At 43.9% G+C, this 24,331-nt stretch overlaps 1 protein-coding gene across 8 annotated transcripts in view; it reads right to left on the bottom strand.

Moving 5' to 3' along the window:
- The window catches only part of MRAP2 (melanocortin 2 receptor accessory protein 2), a 53,644-nt gene extending 32,408 nt beyond the window's left edge, over window positions 1-21,236 (bottom strand). The window contains exon 1 of one of the 8 annotated variants that reach the window (XM_070464455.1): window positions 21,108-21,236. In XM_070464455.1, coding sequence (XP_070320556.1) covers window positions 21,108-21,224 — 117 coding nt within the window. In that variant the 5' untranslated portion in view covers window positions 21,225-21,236. Of the gene's footprint in view, window positions 1-20,062; window positions 20,181-20,244; window positions 20,505-20,531; window positions 20,631-21,107 lie in introns of those variants that run through there. The other 7 variants (XM_070464457.1, XM_070464456.1, XM_020885729.2 and 4 more) reach the window with 7 other exon arrangements.
- Window positions 21,237-24,331: the final 3,095 nt, after the last annotated feature.

Consider the following 24,331-nt stretch of genomic DNA (forward strand, 5'->3'; position numbering starts at 1 on the left):
GGACAGAACCTCTGGCTTCTGCCTCTACCTCACATCCTTGAAAAAGTCCACGAGGCAGTGCTTTTCATGCAAGTGTCAAATTATCCAGCTTGGGCCATCACATGCCCAGGACAAACAACAAACAGGAGGCAGGGTGTTGCATAATGTCCGTTGTTGAAGCCCAGGGGTGCCTTTCTGAGCTTTGCAGACACAGAGGCTGGCGCTGCTTCACCATCTGGAAGCTGCCAGCGAGTCTGGGTAGCAGTGCCCAGAGTATATTGTTGCCACAGTGGGGAATGTCTGGGCTTTAACACACACTGAAGGAGCGATGGGGCGCTGAGGCTTGCTCGCGGGGCTGCTGGGCTCAGACAGCTGCTCTCTTCAGAGCCCAGCAAACAGGAAGCACAGAGCGCGGTGTGAGGCCGCCTCCTGCCCCTGCTGCTCCCACACTCCCTCCTGAGAGTCTCTTCATGTCAGATTTCATCATAATATTAGAATCAGTAAAACAAACTTCTTCCAGAGGAAGCATATCCAAACAAGCCTATTGGCACTGTACAGAGAGACTAATTGCTCTTTTGAGTAGCTGAATGCATCCTTGCCAACAACAATAATGAAAAATTATAACCTCACCTCAAAGCCCCACCTGAAAAATAAACTTACCTTCTCCAGGTGTGCACTGGGTACTTCAGGACAGTATATAGGGGTGGGAGAGGGCAATTAGCAGGCCCTAGGAACCTCTCAGAACCATCGAAACATTGTCCCTTCTCCCATCCACATGCCCAACACTTTCATGTCTTCTTCCAATTATCCAATCTTTCTTTCTCCAACCCAGGTTCCCACACCACTCCTGGATATCCTCTTGCCTTCTTAAATCAGGTCGAATAATTCTCTCCACCTCCCTGAACTTGGGAAGATGTATATGAACATGGGGGCTTCCCTGGTGGCTCAGGCAATAAAAAATCTTCCTGCAATGCAGGAGACCCGGGTTCAATCCCTGGGTCAGGAAGGTCCCCTGGAGAAGGGAATGGCTACCCATTCCAGTATTCTTGCCTGGAAAATCCCATGGAGAGAGAAGTCTGGTGGGCTATAGTCCAAGGGGTTGCAAAGAGTCAGGCATGACTAAGAGACTAGCATTTTCACTTTCACACATGAACATGGATGCTGCCATGGAATGAATTAAAAACTCTTCATCAATATCTGTGGTGGGTCACGATGGGTGCATGTGACGAGGGAGCTGTTTCCTTGGAACTGGACCTTTACTGCCATGTTAAGGGGTAGACATGAGCAGTTGAGTTTTCCAAGTGACCACCAACTTGGCACAGGACTAGCACATAAAGGAGAGATCCAAAAGATGCCTATAAACCCTAAAAAATGAGCATCCACAGGTGCGCGTGCACACACACACAGCCAGGAAGATACACCAAGCAGTTGCTGGGCCAGTGCCACAGACCTAATGATTGAAGGTGGTCAGCTTGCATGGAGGCAGACCTAATGACCCATTTAAATTTGAGATTAAAATTCCCAACTGTAGGCATTCTTTCCACTCTTCAATTCCCAAATTCCAAAAGTTGGTGTGCCACCCAGGATGGCAACCTCCATTCTGACCTGGGCCATGACGATCTCATTAGTCACTTATCCTTATCTCTTTCTTCCTTCTATTCATAGCAACAGTTATCCCTTCACAACAGAGAAGTCACCCTTTCTCTTTCCAGCCGAGACATCCAAAAAATCAAAGTCTGGCCAGGCCCTATTTTGGTCACCGAGGAGCCCAAGGTCAGAATCACAGCTTTAGAAGCTTCATTCCCTCACTGCACAGAGATACGACCAGGCACCCAAAGTAGAACCGATGATCCCCCCCAGCTTATATGCAGCCACGTGGGATGGACCACACAGAAATCTAATAAGAGTCTTCAGGGTTATGAACTGGGCTCATGGTTAGGCCAGAACCAGCTGGATATTCCTAAAGCATTTACAAAAGGCACTACATTCCAGCAAGGAATCACACTTGACTCTATAAAATCAGAACCACTGTGGTCCCTCCCAGAATACTGCTTAACAAATGCTGACATGGTCTTACCCAGTGCATCGCTCCTTTTTATAGATTCCATGTGAATGTGAACCACCGTGCTCTATGTGCACGTCACTTTAATTCTCATGTTTGCAGATTCCTTTTCAGTGAATCCATTTTAAGTCAGCAACTTCTTACACAGAGTGTGGCTTTTTATTTCCTTCAATTAAGGAGGCCATGCTTCCTGGGCTTCAGTCCTCCTCCTAACTATTATCTTGACTTGAACACACATCTTACTTGTAAAGTCCAGGACTCTAGTTATTCAATTCAGACTATAAATATTATACACACACATGGTCCTTCCTCCCTTTTCAGATGGACACAATTCCAAAATTTCTCTACACAATCAAGGTTTATGCCTTGCTGGATATTTCCTAGGAAGTACTCAGTTACTCACAAAAATGTGGTGATAGGACTTCCCTGGTGGTACAGTGGATAAAAATCTGCCTGCCAATGCAGGGGACATGGGTTCGATCCTTGGTCCAGGAAGATCCACATGCTGTAAGCAACTAAGCCACAGCTACTGAGCCTAAAGCCACAAGTACTGAAGCTCATGAGCCTACAGTCCATGCTCCAAAACAAGAGAAGCCACTGCAATGAGAAGCCCAGGCACCACAATGAAGAGTAGCCCCCATTCGGCACAAGTAGAGAAAGCCTGACAGCAATGAAGACCCAGCAAAGCCAATAAATAAATAAACAAAAACAGCGACTGACGGCTGACAGAAATTCTTGATGCATCCTCTTCCTGTCTCTTCCTTGTTGTCTACTGCACAACAGCAACTTATTTTGAGGAGCAAAACTTGGAACAGAAAGTGCTTGCAAGCCTGAAGATTTCCTGTCTGAAAATCAGAATCAATGCCAATAGAAGAACAATTTCCAAAACCAGAAAGGAAGCTTATATTTTGTGCAACTAGATTTTCAGCCAACACCTGAAATGCAGAGAAGCTGAATTACAAGTGGGCATCCTTCCTCCACCAGCTGATCTCTCAAAGAGGATGAGGGGTGGGTCCTACACTCACCTTCTCCAGTTATTTTCTGGGCACCAGTTACGTTCTGGGTACATAGGCTGAGAAGTACTTTATAAAGTTGCTTGGTCTGTTTTACTCCCTGGGTCAACACAGCAAATACTTATTGCATGAACTATGAGGTGGGGAACACGATGGCTATCCTTGAGCCTCTTGAAGAGGTCTTTTGAGATGGGAACAGTCTCGGCAATGAACCACAGGACAGGCCATGCGAGGACCGCATGAACCACTGGGGGCTGTCTGGGGGCCGTCTGGGGGCCATCTCCTCCCTTTGGTCTCTCTTCTATCAAGACAGGGACCTCTCCACTTACTCACTGCTGTATTTCCAGCAATCCACCCAAAACCTGGCTCATAGCAGACATGCAATTAATACTCACCGAGTCAGTTTCTCATGATGTGGAAAAGCCATGAATTTATTTTTTTTTCATTCTCTTTCTCTACCCTGAACCCAAGAAGAGAGCTTTCCCATTTTAACAGAGACTTCAGCTGGACAGAGAGAAAACTGTCAGGCCTGCACAAGGAAATACACTCCAGAGAGTACCTGTAAAGCGTCCATCTGGGAAGAATTGCCTGAAAGTGACAATGCATGGCTCTGAGATATGCGAGGGGGTAGCAGGCACGCTAGCCTCAGCTCTGCAGATTTAGGGAGCTGGATTTTCACAGTCCTCCAGGGGTGAGGCGGGCACACTGACCAAGCAAAGGAGAATGATTTATAACCAGAACATCCATTTGTTGAATTACAATAAGGAACAAAATGGTCAAGAAGACCAGAGCAGAGGTTCCGCAGTCTGGGAAACAAAATTCAAGATGAGAAGATTAGCCGGTGAATGTAGAGTTAGGGCAAAGGAGTCATGTAATGTAATTTAGACCACTACACACGTGACACGATGCTCTGCTGTTTGTCTTGTATTCCAGCATGGATGTCCTGTTGCAGCCACAAAGTGAGGCCACTCTCAGCAGTGGAGGGGCTGGAGTCCTCACTAGAGAAATGTCATCCAGTTGATGAACTCCTGCCTCCTTCTGGACCCTGTTTTCCTCGTTCTGGACCTCAAAAAGTTCTAAGCATGCTGTGCATGCTCAGTTGTTTCAGTCGTTTCCAACTCTTGGCAACCGTATGGACTGTAGCCCGCCAGGCTCCTCTGTCCATGGGAAATTCCTGGCAAGAATACTGGAGTGGGCTGCCATGCCCTCCTCCAGGGGATCTTCCTAGTCCCGAGGGGTCAAACCCACATGTCCTGCATTGCAGGCAGATTCTTTACAACTGAGCCACTGGGGAAGTCCCCTAGGCGGGTTGAGGACATATCCCAAGATGACCACTCTCCTATAATTGGTCTTTTGGGGTTCCTATTACTATTTACTTTTTGCTATATTCCTGAGCCTTCTGAAAAAGCACAGCAGAAGATGTAAATAGACACTTCTCCAAAGAAGACATACAATGGCCCAAAAGAACATAAAAAGATGCTCAGTGTCACTAAATATCAGAGAAATGCAATCAAAACTACATGTGGATCACCTCACACAAGGCAGAATGGCCAGCATCAAAAAGTCTTTAAACAATAATGTTGGAGAGGATATAGAGAAAAAGGAACCCTTCTACTTTGTTGGTGGGAATGCAAATTGGTACAGCCACTATAGAGAATAGTATGAAGCTGCCTTAAGCAAACAAAACAGAACTTCCATATGATCCAGCAATCCATTCCTAGACATACATCCAGAGAAAACCTTAATTCAAAAAGATACATGCACCCCAGTGTTCATAGCAGCACTATTTACAATAGCTAGGACATGGGAGCAACCTAAATGTCCAGGGACAGAGGAATGGATAAAGAAGATGTGGTACATATATGCAGTGGAATATTACTCAGTCATAAAAAGAATGAAATAATGCCATTTGCAGTAACATGGATGGACCTAGAGATAATCAGTTCAGTTCAGTCACTCAGTCGTGTCCAACTCTTTGCAACCCCATGAATCGCAGCACGCCAGGCATCCCTGTCCATCAGAACTCCCAGAGTTTACTCAAACGCATCTCCATTGAGTGGGTGATGCCATCCAGCCATCTCATCCTCTGTCACCCCCTTCTCTGCCTGCCTTCTATCTTTCCCAGCATCAGGGACTTTTCCAATGAGTCAACTCTTCGCATGAGGTGGCCAAAGTATTGGAGTTTCAGCTTCAGCATCAGTCTTTCCAATGAACACCCAGGACTGATCTCCCTTTAGGATGGACTGGTTGGATCTCCTTGCAGTCCAAGGGACTCTCAAGAGTCTTCTCCAACACCACAGTTCAAAAGCATCAATTTTTTGGATGCTCAGCTTTCTTCACAGTCCAACTCTCACATCCATACATGACCACTGGAAAAACCATAGCCTTGACTAGACAGACCTTTGTTGGCAAAGTAATGTCTCTGTTTTTTAATATGCTATCTAGGTTGGTCATAACTTTCCTTCCAAGAAGTAAGCATCTTTTAATTTCATGGCTGCAATCACCATCTGCAGTGATTTTGGAGCCCCAAAAATAAAGTCTGACACTATTTCCACTGTTTCCCCATCTATTTGCCATGAGGTGATGGGACCAGATGCCATGATCTTAGTTTTCTGAATGTTGAGCTTTAAGCCAACTTTTTCACTCTCCTCTTTCAATTTCATCAAGAGGCTTTTTAGTTCCTCTTCACTCTCTGCCATAAGGGTGGTGTCATCTGCATATCTGAGGTTATTAGATGATATTTCTCCTGGCAATCTTGATTCCAGCTTGTGCTTCTTCCAGCCCAGCATTTCTCATGATGTACTCTGCATATAAGTTAAATAAGCAGGGTGATGATATACAGCCTTGACACACTCCTTTTCCTATTTGGAACCAGTCTGTTGTTTCATGTCCAGTTCTAACTGTTGCTTCCTGACCTGCATATAGGTTTCTCAAGAGGCAGGTCAGGTGGTCTGGTATTCCCATCTCTTTCAGAATTTTCCACACTTTATTGTGATCCACACAGTCGAAGGCTTTGGCATAGTCAACAAAGCAGAAATAGATGTTTTCCCGGAACTCTCTTGCTTTTTCGATGATCCAGCAGATGTTGGCAATTTGATCTCTGGTTCCTCTGCCTTTTCTAAAACCAGCTTGAACATCTGGAAGTTCACAGTTCACGTATTGCTGAAGCCTGGCTTGGAGAATTTTGAGCATTACTTTACTAGCGTGTGAGATGAGTACAATTGTGCAGTAGTTTGAGCATTCTTTGGGATTGCCTTTCTTTGGGATTGGAATGAAAACTGACCTTTTCCAGTCCTGTGCACACTAAGTTTTCCAAATTTGCTGGCATATTGAGTGCAGCACTTTCACAGCATCATCTTTTAGGATTTGAAATAGCTCAATTGGAATTCCATCACCTCCACTAGCTTTGTTCGTAGTGATGCTTTCTAAGGCCCACTTGACTTCACATTCCAGAATGTCTGGCTCTAGGTGAGTGATCACACCATCGTGATTATCTGGGTCATGAAGATCTTTTTTGTACAGTTCTTCTGTGTATTCTTGCCACCTCTTCTTAATATCTTCTGCTTCTGTTAGGTTCATACCATTTCTGTCCTTTATCGAGCCCATCTTTGCATGAAATGTTCCCTTGGTATCTCTAATTTTCTTGAAGAGATCTCTAGTCTTTCCCATTCTGTTGTTTTCCTCTATTTCTTTGCACTGATTGCTGAGGAATCTCAGCAATCTCTTATCGCTTATCTCTCCTTGCTATTCTTTGGAACTCTGCATTCACATAGGAATATCTTCCCTTTTCTCCTTTGCTTTTCACTTCTCTTCTTTTCACAGCTATTTGTAAGGCCTCCTCAGACAACCATTTTGCCTTTTTGCATTTCTTTCCCATGGGGATGGTCTTGATCCCTGTCTCCTGTACAATGTCACAAACCTCTGTCCATAGTTCATCAGGCACTCTGTCTATCAGATCTAGTCCCTTAAATCTATTTCTCACTTCCACTGTATAGTCATAAGAGATTTGATTTAGGTCATACCTGAATGGTCTAGTGGTTTTCCCTACTTTCTTCAATTTAAGTCTGAATTTTGCAATAAGGAGTTCATGATCTGAGCCACAGTCAACTCCTGGTCTTGTTTTTGCTGACTCTATAGAGCTTCTCCATCTTTGGCTGCAAAGAATATAATCAATCTGATTTTGGTGTTGACCATCTGGTGATGTTCATGTGTAGAGTCTTCTCTTGTGTTGTTGGAAGAGGGTGTTTGCTATGACCAGTGCGTTCTCTTGGCAAAACTCTATTAGCCTTTGCCCTGCTTCATTTCATATTCTAAGGTCAAATTTGCCTGTTACTCCAGGTGTTTCTTGACTTCCTCCTTTTGCATTCCAGCCCCCTACAATGAAAAGGACATCTTTTTTGGGTGTTAGTTCTAAAAGGTCTTGTAGGTCTTCATAAAACTGTTCAACTTCAGCTTCTTCAGCGTTACTGGTTGGGGCATAGGCTTGGATTACTGTAATATTGAATGGTTTGCCTTGGAAATGAACAGAGATCATTCTGTCATTTTTGAGACTGCATCCAAGTACTGCATTTTGGACTTTTTTGTTGACCATGATGGCTATTCCATTTCTTCTAAGGGATTCCTGCCCACACTAAGTGAAATCAGACAAAGATAAATATATGATATCACTTATATGTGAAATATAATTTTAAAAGAATATAGATGACCTTATTTACAAAACAAACAAACTCACAGATACAGAAAACAAACATGATTACCAAAGGAGAAAAGGGATCGGGAAGGGATAAAGTAGGAATTTGGGACTAATATACATATGCTACTATATATAAAATAGATAACCAACAAAGATCTACTGTATAGCACAGGGAACTCACTCAGTATTCTATAACAACCTATATGAATACAGAATCTGAAAAAGAATGAATATATGTATAACTGAATCACTTTGCTGCACACCTGAAACTAACACAACATTGTAAATCAACTATATTCCAACAAAACTAATTTTAAATAAATAAAAATGTTTAAAAGTACTAGAATCATGCCAAAGAAGTGACATGAAGTGTTAGTCACTCAGTCAAGTCCCTTCTCAACCCCATGGACTGTAACCCACCAGGCTCCCTGTCCATGGGATTCTCCAAGCAAGAGTACTGGAGTGAAATGTCATTCCCTTCTCCAGAAGATCTTCCCAATCCAAGGATCGAATCCGGGTCTCCTGCATTACAGACAGATTTTTTCCCTGAGTTGGGAAGATCCCCTGGAAAAGGGCATGGCAACCCACTCCAGTATTCTTTCCTGGAGAATCCCATGGACAGAGGAGCCTGGTGGGCTGTAGTCCATGGGGTCGCAAAGAGTCAGACACAACTGAGTGACTAACACACAAGTCAAAGAACCAGCTATCAAAAAGCAGCGCTTCATCACGAGATACTACTTCACACCCATTTGAATGGCTATTACCAAACAAACAGACAAACAAAAGTCCCCAAATCAGAAAACACTAACTGTTAGCAAGGATGCAGAGAAACTGGAGCCGTTGTGTGTTGCTGGCAGGAATACAAAACGGTGTAGCTTCTACGAAAGACAAGGTAATGGTTCCTCAAAAATGTAAATATGGAATACCTTATGACCCAGCATGTCCACCTCAGGGTAATGAAATGCCCCAAAGAAATGAAAGCAGAGGTTCCAAGAGATAGCTGTACATCACCACAGCAGCATTATTCACAACAGCCAGAAGAAAGAAACAGTCCAAATGTACACATATGGATAAATGAATAAACAAAATATAGTATGTACATACAGTGGAATATTATTCAGCCTCAGAAAAGAAGGAAATTCTGCCATATGCAACTACATGGATGAACCTTCAAAATAGCATGCTAAGTGAAATAAACCAGACACATAAGAACAAATACTGCATGATTCCACTTACATGGTATATTCAAAGCACTCCAATTCATACAAAGAATGTTGGTTGCCAAGTGCAAGGAGAATGGAGAACTACTGATTAATGCTGGGGTCCCCAACCTCCAGGATCTAATGCCTGATGGTCTGAGGTGAAGCTGATATAATAACAGTGGAAATAAAGTGCATAATAAATGTAATGTACTTGAATCATCCTGAAACCATCCCCTCCCTCCCCTGGTCCATGGAAAAATTGTCTTCCACAAAACTGGTCCCTGGTGCCAAAAAGGTTGGCAAACAGGTTGATTTAATGAATATGGAATTTCAGTTGGGAAGATGAAAAACTTCTAAAGATGGGTGGTGGTTGATGGGTTGCACAACACTGTAAATGTGCCTAATGCCACTGAGTTGTAATTTAAAAATGGCACATTTCATGTTATATATATTTCACCCCAAAATGTTCTAAAATGTTTTAAATAAGAAAAATATAACAAAAATCAACACTTTCTGACCAATGTCCTAAGATGGGGGATGGTAACTGAGAGGTTCCCCAGAGTAAAAGACCATCCCAGGCGACAGAAGATGGTGCTGGGCATCCAGGCACCCTCCCCATGTGGGTCCTTCCTCCACAGCCAACCTTCTAGGATCCAGCTTTGCTCAGTTCAAAAGCCTATGTGGCACTTCCTCACCACGTAAAAGGAATACTCGCTCTGTCCAGGCTGTGAGGAATCACCCTTCTGCCAGAGAGAAGCTGGCAGTGTATTTATGCTGTGTGAGCTCTGGTCCCCACACTCTGACTAGTCCAGCAAACAGACTAGCTCCATTTCCCAAATCTTTCTGCTAAGTTTCATCTCCCATGGTCCCTGTCACACTAGCCTGCCACATTTCAGGATAAAGTCCACCATCAGTTATCCTTCCAAAGCTTCCAGGGCCTTCTCATGGATTACATGTAAAGCCAGTTGCTTCCCCAGGACCAAAAGGAAGTACCTCAATCTCATAAAATTGGCTCCAGTCTCTGGGAAATGTTTCCTGGAGACCAGCTGTATTTCATGGACCTGGAAAACAGGGATGCCAGTATATATATATATTTTTTTTGCCAAGGAAATTTGTAAAAAAAACAAAAACAAACAACTATCATTAACAAAGATCCTTTCATAGACAAAAGTTATTTTAAGCACCCTCGAAGGAGGAGAGAGATAATCTCACAATAAAAATAGTTCTCTGCAAGGAAAGAGAGCTGGCAGCCTGGCACCAGTAATTTTACAGCAAACAGACATTTCCTTTTGGGTCTTGCCTCTGTCCACTGCATATTCACTGTCTCTGAAAGCAAAGGAGAAGGACTAAAAGAGATGTAGTGAAATTCCTTTTCAGATCTATGACTCTAGAACTTAATAGAATACCTAGTTGCTTTCTACTTTCATCACACACTCAATGATGTGTGTGGTGTGTGTAGTGCAGCATGAATAAGATGCTATTAGAGTTGTGTCCCCCCAAATTCATATGTTGAAATCCTAACTTCCAATACCTTTGTTTTTTTTTTAAGATTTTTTTTAATGTGGACTATTTTAAAAGCGTTCATTGAATTTGTTACAATATTGCTCTTGTTTTAAGGTTTTGGCCCAGAGGCATGTGGGATCTTACCTCCCTGACCAGAAATGGAACTTGCACTCGTTGCATTGGAAGGCAAAGTCCTAACCACAGGACCACTAGCAAAGTCCCTCCCCTGTACCTTTGGAAGTGACTATATTTGGAAACAGTCTTTAAAGATGTACTTAAGTTCGACTGCTGTTGTTAGGGTGGACCCTAATGGATCTGACTGGTGTCCTTATAGGAAGCGGCGATCAGGACACAAGGAGAGACAGCAGGGGCACTGGTGTACAGAGAGCCCACCACGTGGAGAGGAAGCAGAAGGGTGGCCATCCATAAACCAGAGAGGCCTGGGGCAGATCCTCCCCTTATGGGCCTCGGAGCAAACCATCTCCGCTGACACCTTCATCTTGGACTTCCAGTCAGCAGAGTTGTGGGAAATTAATTTCTGTTGTCAGAGCCACTCAGTTTCAGGTATTTTGTTACAGCAGTCCTAGCATAAGGACACGGCTGCTGAAGTTCAATGCATGAAGCAGGGCGCTCAAAGCTGGTGCTCTGGGCCAACTCAGAGGGATGGGGCGGGGAGGGAGGTGGGAAGGGGATTCAGGATGGGGAGACACATGTGTACCCACGGGTGACTCAAGTCAATGTATGGCAAAACCCACCACAATACTGTAAAGAAATTATCCTTCAGTGAAAATAAATTAATCAAAAAAACAAGAATAAAGGTGCTGAAATTAATTTTTTAAAACTGATGTGTTATTTGATGAATTAGTTAGACAAACTGTCCTAGAAAGGCCCTTGAAAATAACTTACTTTATAGCAATCACTCTTACAGGCACTAAATAACCTACATTTTCGGAAAGAAAACCTATTTCAGTACATGACAATGTCAACCAATATATTGATCAACCAATACATTCTTATTAACATGCCCTCAAGGAGAAAGAACATGAACATGTTAAAATTAGTATGAGTCAATTCAGCTCAATAAAGAAGTTCTAAACACTGTGAGTTTGATGTTGAACGATAGAGCAGTGGTTGAAAGCTCACGGCCTGTACCCACAAGGAATTCAGAGTATTGAGGCTTGTGTTCAGAACCATGCTCTCCTCTGTTGAATGTCACTCTCTCAAACAAACACACATACACACATGTTAAGAAACGTCACAGCAGCCTGATGACAAGCAGAAAACAGGTACAACACAGACATTAAGAAAAGAAGGAACCGTCAGGGGGTCCGGTGACTGGGACTTGGCCTTGCATTGCAGGGGGCACAGGTTAGATCCCTGGTCAGGGAGGTAAGAAACCACATGCCTTCCAGCCAAAAAACCAAAACACAAAACAGAAGCTATATTGCAACAAATTCAACAAAGATTTTAAAAATGGTTCACATTAAAAACAACAACAACAACAACAAACTTTGAAGAAATAGAAGGACTCATTATGACAGAGGAGCCTGGGGTGAGGGGACCCTCAGAGATGGTCATCTGAGGTTTTGCCCACTCTGTCCCACCTGCCAGCCTGGACTGCCATCTCCTGCTTTCCAGCTTCCCACTTGCCTTTGAGGGTAGAAATCAGTCATCATTTCCTCCAGGGAATTCCGTCCAAGTCTCTCAGTCTTTGAGGACTCTCTCCCTTCTTTCAAATCCCATCACATGGATCACTTGAAGCTCTCATTTTAATAACGAGAGTATAAATCAGATTCTGTTAGTGCCTCTCACCAAACCATCATACTGATTTATATAGATGCTATTAGAAAGCATCACGGCCAGCTGGATTACCATTTTAATGATGATAGAAAGACACCCACCCTTTCCATTTTAATTAATGGAATTTTTGAAACATTTGGCACAAGAAGACTAATGAGCGTGAGGTTGGCTGTGTCTTAAATCACTTGGAGGAGAAATAAAAGCAAAAATAAACAAATGGGACCTAATGAAACTTAAAAGCTTTTGCACAACAAAGGAAACTATAAGCAAGGTGAAAAGACAGCCCTCAGATTGGGAGAAAATAATAGCAAATGAAGCAACAGACAAAGGATTAATCTCAAAAATATACAAGCAACTCCTCCAGCTCAACTCCAGAAAAATAAATGACCCAATCAAAAAATGGGCCAAAGAACTCAACAGACATTTCTCCAAGGAAGACATACAGATGGCTAACAAACACATGAAAAGATGCTCAACATCACTCATTATCAGAGAAATGCAAATCAAAACCACAATGAGGTACCATTACACGCCAGTCAGGATGGCTGCTATCCAAAAGTCTACAAGCAATACATGCTGGAGAGGGTGTGGAGAAAAGGGAACCCTCTTACACTGTTGGTGGGAATGCAAATTAGTACAGCCACTATGGAAAACAGTGTGGAGATTTCTTAAAAAGCTGGAAATAGAACTGCCATATGAGCCAGCAATCCCACTTCTGGGCATACACACCAAGGAAACCAGATCTGAAAGAGACACGTGCACCCCAATGTTCATCGCAGCACTGTTTATAATAGCCAGGACATGGAAGCAACCCAGATGCCCATCAGCAGACGAATGGATGAGGAAGCTGTGGTACATATACACCATGGAATACTACTCAGCCATTAAAAAGAATTCATTTGAATCAGTTCTAATGAGATGGATGAAACTGGAGCCCATTATACAGAGCGAAGTAAGCCAGAAAGATAAAGACCATTACAATATACTAACACATATATATGGACTTTAGAAAGATGGTAACGATAACCCTATATGCAAAACAGAAAAAGAGACTCAGATGTATGGAATAGACTTGTGGACTCTGGGAGAAGGAGAGGGTGGGATGTTTCAGGAGAACAGCATTGAAACATGTATATTATCTAGGGTGAAACGGATAACCAGCTCAGGTTGGGTACATGAGACAAGTGCTCGGGCCTGGTGCACTGGGAAGACACAGAGGGATCGGGTGGAGAGGGAGGTGGGAGGGGGGACTGGGATGGGGAATACATGTAAATCCAGGGCTAATTCATATCAATGTATGACAAAAACTACTGTAATGATGTAAAATAATTAGCCTCCAACTAATAAAAATTTAAAAAAAAAAAAAATAAAATAAATCACTTGGAGGATGATCTGGCCAACAAAGCGACTTTGTCTTTATTGCTGATGGAATCTGTCTCCAAGCAGTGCACACTGTTCCTTCCAGCCTGGAGCTGAATCAGTCTTTTGATAAGCAAGAAAGGAGTGGGACCAGGTATTTACATCTCTGTTCCACAGAAAAGGAAATTTAAACTAAAGCAATGGGTTAAGAGCTGGATAAAGAGGAGGAACAAAGCTACACTTTCTAATGATCTACTCTCTCCTAGGACCAACGGTGCCAAAAAGGCCCAAAGTCTTGGGTTCCACCTGGTTCAACCTCCCGGAGCATCAAATTTAAGAGAAAATTTAGAGGACACTTTAATATTAAACATGTTATAAAATAACTACAAATAGCAAATGAAAGCTCAATATAAACATCTACTTGCTTCTGGCAACCTTGGGCTCCACTTCAGACTCCCACAAAAATGAGTTAACTCTCTTTGCCTATGGTGGTAATTTAGCACAAATTTTAAAGAAGCATAGGTAGGAATGTATGTAGGTTTACAAAATATAGTTTCTAGTAGTTTCCAGATCTTCAGATCTGCATCTTAAACTTCTGTGGGTTTTTTGTTGTTGGTTTTTGCTTTGTTTTTCACAGAAGACAGAATTATATTTTCTGGGGAAATCTACACAAAGGTTGATAGAAAGACAGGTTATGTTTATAACTATTACCATCACTTATCTCCTACTTTTTTTCCTTGATCATCAACCAGGGGAATTCAGAACCAGTATTTAAGGAAGAAGCTCCCCTAGCTGCCCCGTCTTTGCCTTTAATGGTTGTTTTGGCCGAGGAAAACAAATGCACCTTTAGGGGAAATAATCATTTGAAGCTTATAAGTTATTTTAACTTGAAGGGTTATGAAATTTACCAATGCTCTCTAGTCAGGGAGAAATTACATAGCTCTTGGTAACACGGACATGAGAAACAATTAAACTGAGACAAAAACATCCACATTCAGCAGCTCAAAGATTCTCAACTTCCATTTTTCACTTCACATCTCAGCAACACCATGATGGACTGAAGACTCACCCTGGCAAAGAGAAGAAGCAAAAATGCAAACCTGCCTTTCTTTCCAATGGGACCAAGCACTTCATATACTCCAGTTAAAAAAAAAATCACTTTGTACCCTGAAATAAGCCCAAAATAACATGACCATCCTGTCTGTAGGTTTGGTCTCCAAAATCATAAAACTTTGAAAATGTCCTATAAACCTGGACTCCCTAAAAATTTTTTTTACCATGATTGCTTACCATGGGAATGTCTGAAGATAAATCATAACTTTGGGGAATATGACCATCATGTGAGAAAGCTGTTTTCAACCATGAACAACAGACTATGTGCATTTGAGAATCCTGGAAACTATCTGGGGGCATTGTCCTTGAAGTTTTTATTGTGTTTTTATTTGATGAACCAATCTTCTGAAGCCTGGCTCCCTTGAATTCTCTTGCAAGTAAACATTTCCTTTTCTTTTCGAAAGGCTCCTCTCGAAGTCTTCATCTGAAGTACACATCAAGTATAGATCGCTACTCTTTACTATTTCCACTGAAGCGTATGTAACACACACTCTGAGCTGGCACAATTTATGGGACCTGATGAAATGTTAATTTCATTTTTCTCTTCCGCTGCTCCGTAAAATGCATTCAGTGGATTCATCCTTCCCACTCTCAGACTAACACTTGAGCAGAACCCTAGGGACTTTTCTACTGAAGCAACCATTTCAAAGTCTCCCAAGAATTAAAGTGTGCTGTCTGGGGACAAAAGAAACTCCAATCTGGTTATAACAATAAATCTCCTGCTATGCTAGCGAGGCCTGCTGCATGCTGGACCCCTGTAGCAACCCTGCAGGACGTTGGCTGGCGTCTTTTCTCTTTCCTTATGCCCAACAGCTGGCCAGCTTCTCATCCCTCCAAGATCAAAGGAAGTGGAGGGGCTGTGGAAGTCCTATCTGGGAGTTGTAAATTAGAGTGAAATATGCCAGAACAAACCCCCAAAATCTGTCTCCAAGCAGCACACACCATTCCTTACAGCCTGGAGCTGAATCAATATTTTAATAAGTAAGAAAGGAGTGGGACCAGGTATTTCCATCTCTGTTCCACAGAAAAGGAAATTTAAACTAAAGCAATGGTTTAAGACAGAGCAGTAGGAAAATTACTCTTTCTAATGATCACTTTCCAAAAGCTTATGTCTCATCCCCTCCTTTTTTATTAACTTTTATTGTTTACTGTCCTAACACTGACATATAATGTTGTGTGTGTTGTACATGTACAGAAGCTTTCTCAGTTATACATACACATCTATCTGCTCATCTTTGGATTCTTTTCCCATATGGGTTATTACAGAGTGTTGATAGACTTCCCTTGGTATACATAGGTTGTTATTGACTATTTTATATGTAATAACTTGTATTTGTTAATTCCAACCTCCTAATGTACCCCTTGTGCCCTTCTTTATTCTTTAGTAACTGTAAGTTTGATTTTTAAGTCCCTGAGTCCATTTATGTTCTCTCAATTAATTATTTTTAGATTCCATCTATAAGTAACATGATATTTTTCTTTCTGGACAAATGGAGTATATTTCCTGCCATATTTCTGGTTTCCTTTCTGGAAAAGGAATATCTCCTGCCATATTCCTGGTTCTGACTTTCTTCACTTAGTTTGATCATCCATAGTTTTAGCTATGCTCCTGAAAATCATATTTCATTCTTTCTCGTGGCTGTTATATCCTACACTCATTACATGGGTCCTTTCATGTACTCATTTTCCTTCTACTGATGGCTCACTCGTAATTTGAATGTGTGCCTTGTTCAGAACTTTAATTTGGTTCCTTATTTTATTTTTGTAGGCACACATAGATGTCTAGCAGCGTCTGTTCATTTCCAGTTACTGAAGGCTTATTTTTCTCTTATATGTGTGTGTGTGAGTCACTCAGTCAGTGTCTGACTCTTTATGGCCCCATGGACTATAGCCCCGCCAGGCTCCTCTGTCCATGGAATTCTCCAGGCAAGAATACTGGAGTGGGTTGCCACTCCTTTCTTCAGGGGAAGATCCAGGAAGAAATGGCAACCCACTTCCTGGTCCAGGGATTGAACCCGGGTCTCCTGCACAGAAGGCAGATTGCCGTCTGAGCCACCAGGGTACAGATCTAATAAAACCAAGGAATTTGAGCACTAGAAAGGGCACTGAGTAATGAAATCTGACACTCCCTCACCCAGTGGGCAATCCCTTCCCCCGTCCTGACAGATCCCCCAGTACTGGCTTGATCTACTTCTGGAAGCAAACCTACTTTCTCTTCCTCAGATATCTGAGGAATGTCCTCAGAACTGACCAAGGCTGCTTTTTTGCCAGGTGAAAAAAAAATTCCCTGTTCCTCATATGGCCTGGTACTCAGACCCTCATCATCCCATCACCTTTCTCAGGATCCTCTGAAGTTGGTCTCTGTCCTCTATAAAGGAGCCACCCTGGATATGACCCTGAGTAGAGTGGTCCCCAGTTCCTCTGACTCAAATGTCACAGGTTTGTAGATGGTAGTGGTTAAAGGCCCATGTTGTAATCCCAGCTCTACACTTGCTGCCTATATGATCTTAGACAAATTTCTTAATCCTTCTGTGCCTTAGTCTCAACATCTATTAAATGGGAATGGTGATGAGAAATGGAGTATTTCCTGCCATATCAGTAAACAAAGATGTCACAGTCATCAGCAATTGCAGCCACCACAGATGGTGAGCTGGTGAGCCTGAGGAAAGTCAGGAAAGAAAAGTCCTGCCATCTAGCAGCCAGCAGCCACTTCCTAAGGTGAGCCCTGAGGAAACTCGGGATGTGAAAACACAGGATACTGGCCCCAGACAGCTGAGGTGCATATCAAAGGAATGATTTCAGTAAGCCCAGACTCTTGCATCTTCCCATACATAGAAAGCACTAAATTCCTTAACTTGAAATATTAATTTTCTTTAGTTAACAATCATCGTTTGATATTATGACTACCTGCTCTTTGTTGCAAAAATTTACATAGCCTGCCCCCCCCCCCCCCCATGGCACCTCCTCAGAGCAGTTCTCTCAGGGTTACTTGAGATGCTGCCTCCCAGGCTTGAAGTCCTAAAAATTCCCACCAAATAAAACATAACTCTCAACTTTTAGGTTGTGAATATTTTTAAAGTCAACAGTGATAATTACATTCCCTACTTCATGAGGGTGTGACAGGATTGAGAAAACAACTGTGAAACACTTAAAACTCTACCTAACACATAATCAGCTCCATGCAAATATCTATTCGCTTTGTTTTCTTTTTAAAATCCTGTTCTCATCACTGCAACCCATGTTTGCTCTTGAGCAGCTACTTTTCAGGTTGGCCTGGTGGGCCACTGGGACCCTCAGGCTACTTCTCTCACAGGAACTGCAGCTTAGCAGAAACACCCCATCCTTTACTTATTTCACTGATCCCCAATGCAGAAGACCTTCAACCATACTGAGCTCAACATTATATCTCTTGCCTGGAGATGGGTCTTATAGAGGATCCTACAGAAAAATGTCCCCTCTATATCTGTCTCATGATGAGTGACACCAGGGAGGTGTAGAGATGGAGCCCTGTGGTGTGTCCACTCTTCCCACACCTTATCCTTAGGGACAGTATGCCTCTGTAAAGGCAGGACACACAGCTATGATGTGGGTGGGAGGCAGTGACTGAGTTATTCATAGGTCCCTAGCTGTGAAATGTAAACAACTATAGCCACCTAGCTGTGAGGACCAAAGGAAGCTGTGCAGTAGGAAGCACACAGCCAAGTGGTCATCAGACCCACGCAACATTAGAAGATCAAAAATAAAGGATTTGGAGAGGAATTCTGATTGGTAAAATACCTCAACACCTGGGGGCCTAGAGAAACGGGCAGGAGGAAGACTACATTTTCCAGAAGATGCTGATGATATTATTTGCCAAGTAAAAGATGACCCCACGATGAGCAGAGGAAGTTAGCCTGGAAGGAACAGGGTTAGGTATGCACACCCATGCAGAGGCAGTGGGATAAACCACACACACACACAAAACATTCATAACCCAATACTTGCCCTTGTACATACAGTGAGTGCACTCTGATCCTTTCTCATCCCTTCTATTGAATTTCATGTTTCAAAAAAGGCGGTGCATTGATAGCATTCCAATGCACTGATAGCATTCCACTGATGAGTCACAACCCACAGCTGAAAAACAGTAGATACCGTGTGCCCCAATCCACAGCCCCACTAGACTGCTAGAAAAGAGAAAAAAGTTCATTTGGCATACACTGATTTTGTAAATCCTTTCCCTGGTGCTCCTGAGCTAGCTTCTCAAAGAATTTGTTCTGGAGGGTTGCCAGGATTCAATGTTGCCTTCTTTTGAAGTCTACGGACTCCGCTACCATCTCTCAAGCCTGCTCTGAGGGACTGTGAGCTAGGATGCCTGCTACTTGAACCTCAGCTTAGTTTCAGGGTTTCTGGATCCTCTTAAAGGGGTTTGGGCTGCCCGCCTTTATTGAAAAGAAGGAAGCAGACTGGGGCAACACTGCCTTCTCCTGTCACCTGTTAATATCACCTCATCCTTCATAAACACTGGGTAATCTTCCTGATAAGAACACAACTGTTTGTTGTCAGGCACTCCAGCACCTGCCTACCTCTCCTGCACTCTGGACCTTATTCTTGTAGCCTTGGTCTTTCTTGCCTGCATTTTAGGTGATGCACCCCCACTGGATCACAGTCTTAGATTCCAGACCTCGCTTCCCCACTGTTAACTGGGGGGTTTGGCTGGGAAATCTTATTTAATATCTCAATCTAATTTTCTTCACGTGTAAACTGGAAATATGATCGTCTACCTTTGGGATTTTATCAGAATTAATTTATACATGGGAGTTCCCTTCTCCTCCCTGGAGTAGCAGGGAGACTTTCCCCAAGCTCCCTTTGCTTTCAGAACACAATTGCAGGCTTCGATTTTGTTAGATGAAATCCAGAGTATCATCTGCGATTGCCCGTGTTATCTAAACCGCGGCGGAAACCACAAAGCCTCCGAACAAGTTTCTAATGAGGCGACTCTCTTTCTCAATTAAATACACAGAAACGATGGGGTAAAAACCGAACCCGGTGTTTCCCTCTAAACAGTAGAATGACCTGAAGGCAGGCGCCTGGGCACAAGCAAAATGAATTTACAGCAGTCAAACCCGCGTTATTCCGGGAGCCCAGCCCACGGCCAGGGGCGCGCACCCGCCGCGCGTTCCGCCGGGACAGGCAGGTCTCCCGCGCTGGGTTGGGGGCTCTCTCGGTTGCTGGGGACATCCGGACTGGCCGGCCAGAACAAGGAAAGTTCTCCCCCTGCCCCGGCGGGAGAAGGTGTGACCTATCATTGAGTGCAAGCGAGACCCACCACCCCAGCCCCGGACGCCGCGCTCTTTACTTTTTCGGAAGCCCTCCGACAGGACGCGCACAGCAATCGGCTTCCAGGAAGGCTCTGAACTTGGGTCCACTCCACGCGTCCGCACTCTCGCCCCGGGCACCCTCGAGCAGCAGATCTCTCCTGCCCACTCCCTTCCACTCAAACCACCCCCGCCCGCAAACGAAAAACCACCCCCTCGCAACCTCAGCAAGCCCGACCGTCCGTGGGAGCCAGAGCCTCAAGCCCCCGAGTCCCGTGCCGCCCGCGGTTACCGGCTCCTGCGAGGTGCGTGAGCGCGGCCGCCGCCTTCAGCTGTCTGGCCGGCCGGGCGCTCCCGGCGCTGCGGTGCGGCGGGGACGCGCGCTCCCGACCTGCGGCGGAGGCGGCGTGGCGCCGTCCCCCCACCCCCACCGAGTTCAAGGGCGCCCCGCCGGAGCAGCCAGCTCTGCCGAACGCTCGTGCCCTGGGCTCGGGGGTGGCACTCACGCACCGTCTGGATGACAGCCTGTCGCGAGGAAGCGAAAAGGACCCGAGCGCATTGTTAGCCCTCCCGGGGCTCGGCAGTGCGCCCCCTTGGCCAACTTTAGGTAACCGGAGCCCGCGAGCTGAGCGAGGAGTGAGGCGGTCTAGGAGGGGCTTAGGAAAAGTCCTCAGTACTGGGTTCAGGTTCAGTTACGCTGGGACTGGCCGTCGTGAGCTACTTTAATACCTCACATTGTTCTCCTCATGCCTGCCTGCACCGGGTCTCCCAGACAGGGCCCCCCAAAGATGGGAGCGAAACAGGAGTGGTTTCAAGTTAGAGACCTAGTTCCCTCCTGCCTTCCAGTAAATACTTATTGAGCCCTTATTCCATGCCGGTCCCGATCGGGCGATGGGAAGCAGCCCCCTGGGGCCTATATTCCAGGGAAAAGACAGGCAATCAACAGAACAAATAAGAACGTGTCCTGTGTTGGATTGCGACAAGTGCTACAGAGAAGAAATAACTCAGGAAAAGGACAGAGAACGTTGATGATGAGGGATTCAGTATTAAAGCAGGGGACTGGAGATGACCTCCCCGTAGGCTTACCTTCAAGTTCAGGAGGCCTGGCGCCCTGAAAGCCAAGTGGAACCAGCGTTGTATTGCAGTGGGGTAAATGCAGAGAGAGCAGCAGGCAGGCAGGTTGGTGACTCTGATTAACTCCATCTCTTGGCGCCAGAAAAGGATTCCTAGAAATGACAGCTGATTCTTTTTTTTTTTTTTTAAGCTAGTTTCATCACTCCATGTAAAATGAAGTGTTTTGCAAACCACCCTTCCAGCTATATTCCTCAACCTTGGCCATAGGCAGTTTAATTCTAAATGGCATAATGTGACCATCTGTGATGAGATGCACTAGTCCTTCCGTAACTCTCCATGTTGGTTACACATTCCTGGTCACCAGGAAGCAGTCCGTCGCCCGCACAGAAGAGCCCGTACTGCCCCGTTGATGGTACAGAATGCAGCAAATGCAATCAGAGCACGGAGCCTCAGAATGACTAGTGCTGAGAGGACATGGTGCAAACAGGCCCATCTCTGCCTTAGCTGTCAGAGTTGGGTGGTGTCTTTTGGGCAGAGGGCCAAAGACTCCTGAAAACAAGGGCATATCTTACTGTGTGGAAAAGGCCACTAACCCTCAGTTTTGGAGGCTGAAACTGCAGCATTCAGTGGGAGCAATATCAACAATGGTATGGCAGAGCTCCCGTCACTCTCCTGAGCATCTCTGCCTCCCCATCAGCGCAGTTCAGTTACTCAGTCATGTCTGATTCTTTGTGACTCCATGGGCTGCAGCAGGCCAGACTTCCCTGTCCATCACCAACTCCTAGAACTTGCTCAAATTCATGTCCATTGAGTCAGTGATGCCATCTAACCATCTCATCCTCTGTCATCCCCTTTTCCTCCTGCCCTCAATCTTTCCCAGCATCAGGATCTTTTCCAGTGAGTCAGTTCTTTGCATCAGGTGGCCAAAATATTGGAGTTTTGGCTTCAGTATCAGTCTTTCCAATGAATATTCAGGATTGATTTCCCTTAGGATTGACTGTTTGGTCTCCTTGCAGTCCAAGGAGTCTTCTCCAACAAGACAGTTCGAAAGCATCAGTTATTCGATCCCCAGCTTTCTTCACCATCCAACTCTCACATTCATACGTGACTACTGGAAAAACCATAGCTTTGACTGATGGACCTTTGTTGGCAAAGTAATGTCTTTACTTTTAAACATGCTGTCTAGACTGGTCTTAGCTTTTCTTCCAAGGAGCAGTGTCTTTTAATTTCATGGCTGTAGTCACCATCTGCAGTGATTTTGGAGCCCAAGAAAATAAAGTCTCACTGTTTCCATTGTTTCCCCATCTATTTGCCATGAAGTGATGGGATCAGATGCCATGATCTTAGTTTTTTGAATGTTGAGCTTTAAGCCAACTTTTCCACTCCTCTTTCACTTTCATCAAGAAGCTCTTTAGTTCTTCTTCACTTTCTGCCTTAAGGTTGGTATCATCTGTGTATCTGAGGTTATTGATAGTTCATGCCTCCCCATGGCTGCATCTATTTCCTTCTTCCTTCTCCCAGTGTCAGAAATATCTTCCTCCTTTTCTTCAAGGTCCATCTCAAATGCCACTTCTTCCAGGAACCCTTCCTCACAGCCCCAGCTACAAACGAACTCTTATTCTAAAATCTGATCCCTTTTTATGGCACCTGTCATTTTAGAGTTTAACTGTAAAATAAGCTCCTCCTATTCCTCCATAGGCTTGTTTTATATTAAATTTTTCCACAAGTCCCAGCTTAGTGCCTTGTAACCAGAAGACATTTAATGAGTTTTTTGTTAATAAATCTAGAAGAACACAGCTTCATTTTCCCTTTTTAAGTTGACATATAGTTAATGTACAATATTGTGTAAGTTACAGGTATACTGTATACTGATTCACAATATTTAAACATTATACTCCATTTATAGTTATTATAAAGCATTGCCTGCATCCCCCATGTTGTATAATATATCCGTGTAGCTTATTATATATAATGGATTATACCTCTTAATCCCCTGTCCCTGTATTGCCCCTTCCCCTTCTCTCTCCCTGCTGGTAGCCACAAGTTTGTTCTCTGTATCTGTGAGTTGTTTCTTTTCTGTTATTCAGTATATTCACTAGTTTGTTGTACTTTTTATATTCCACATATAAGTGATATTGTACAGTATTTGTCTTTCTCTGTCCACTGTCCCTTAATTTTGTCACTTCATTCCATAACACCTTTCAAGCTCACAGAAGTTTAGTGATAGGACTTATATATGGCCATAGCTGTTGTCTGTCAATACAAACTGACAACAATTTACTTTGAAGTCAATTCAATTTGCCCCATTTTGAAGTGGGAAAACTGAGGTTTATGAGTAATGTCCCCACCATGAGACTTGAGTTGAGATTTAAACTCAGCTCATTGCCAGAGCTGAGATTTAAACCCAGGGCTGTTTGACTCCAAAGTGCATGCCCTTCACCACAAACTTATGCATCTCCTCAATCAGTCATGTATTCACACATGCATTCATTCATTGAGTGATCAACAAATTGTTTCTATTTACTGTACTCAGCTCTGCAGTAGGTGCTGAGATAAAACAATCAGACTTTAGGATTAGAAATCTTATAAAAGAGATGCATAGAGGCCCTGCAGGAGTGCTTTGTTGAACGTTAGGTGATGACAATAGGGATTCACTGAGATAAAATGTAATTTTAACTTTGGAGGATACATCATATTTGATAGAATGATATTAAAGAAAAGCATATGGTAGAAGAGTGAAGAGCACATGCAAAAATATGGAAACGTGAGAAAACGTGCATTCAGAGAAGGGCTTCAGCCATTCAGGAGGGCTGCAGCATAGTGAAGGAGGTACTGAGATGGGGCTGACAAGGTAAGCAAAGCAAACCACAGATGGTCCACGCATTAGCTCCATGGAGTCAGTTATCCCCTGAACATGTATAAAAATCATGGATGACTAAGTACAAAAACTTTGTGCAGGAGAGGTTTGTGATCTTTAGTTAGAATCTCAAAGGGGCTGACTGACCTGCAGCTGGGATGTAGGGAAATCAGTTCCCTTCACCATGGCCTCCTGTCCAATCCACAGACCACAGGCCATGGTAAGGGGAACTTACCAGGGGGTTGCAACATCAGCCAGGATGCTCTGTATACCTGGGCAGGGGTGTAAGGCTGAGCCCTGCCAAATCACCTCAAAACATGCAGTGGTACTGCCAATCCTGGGCAAGGATGGCTGGACCCTGACCCTCTCAGCATCTTCA

The sequence above is a fragment of the Odocoileus virginianus genome, unplaced genomic scaffold (genome assembly GCF_023699985.2).
Source record: "Odocoileus virginianus isolate 20LAN1187 ecotype Illinois unplaced genomic scaffold, Ovbor_1.2 Unplaced_Contig_24, whole genome shotgun sequence".
In the NCBI taxonomy this organism is placed as follows: Eukaryota; Metazoa; Chordata; class Mammalia; order Artiodactyla; family Cervidae; genus Odocoileus; species Odocoileus virginianus.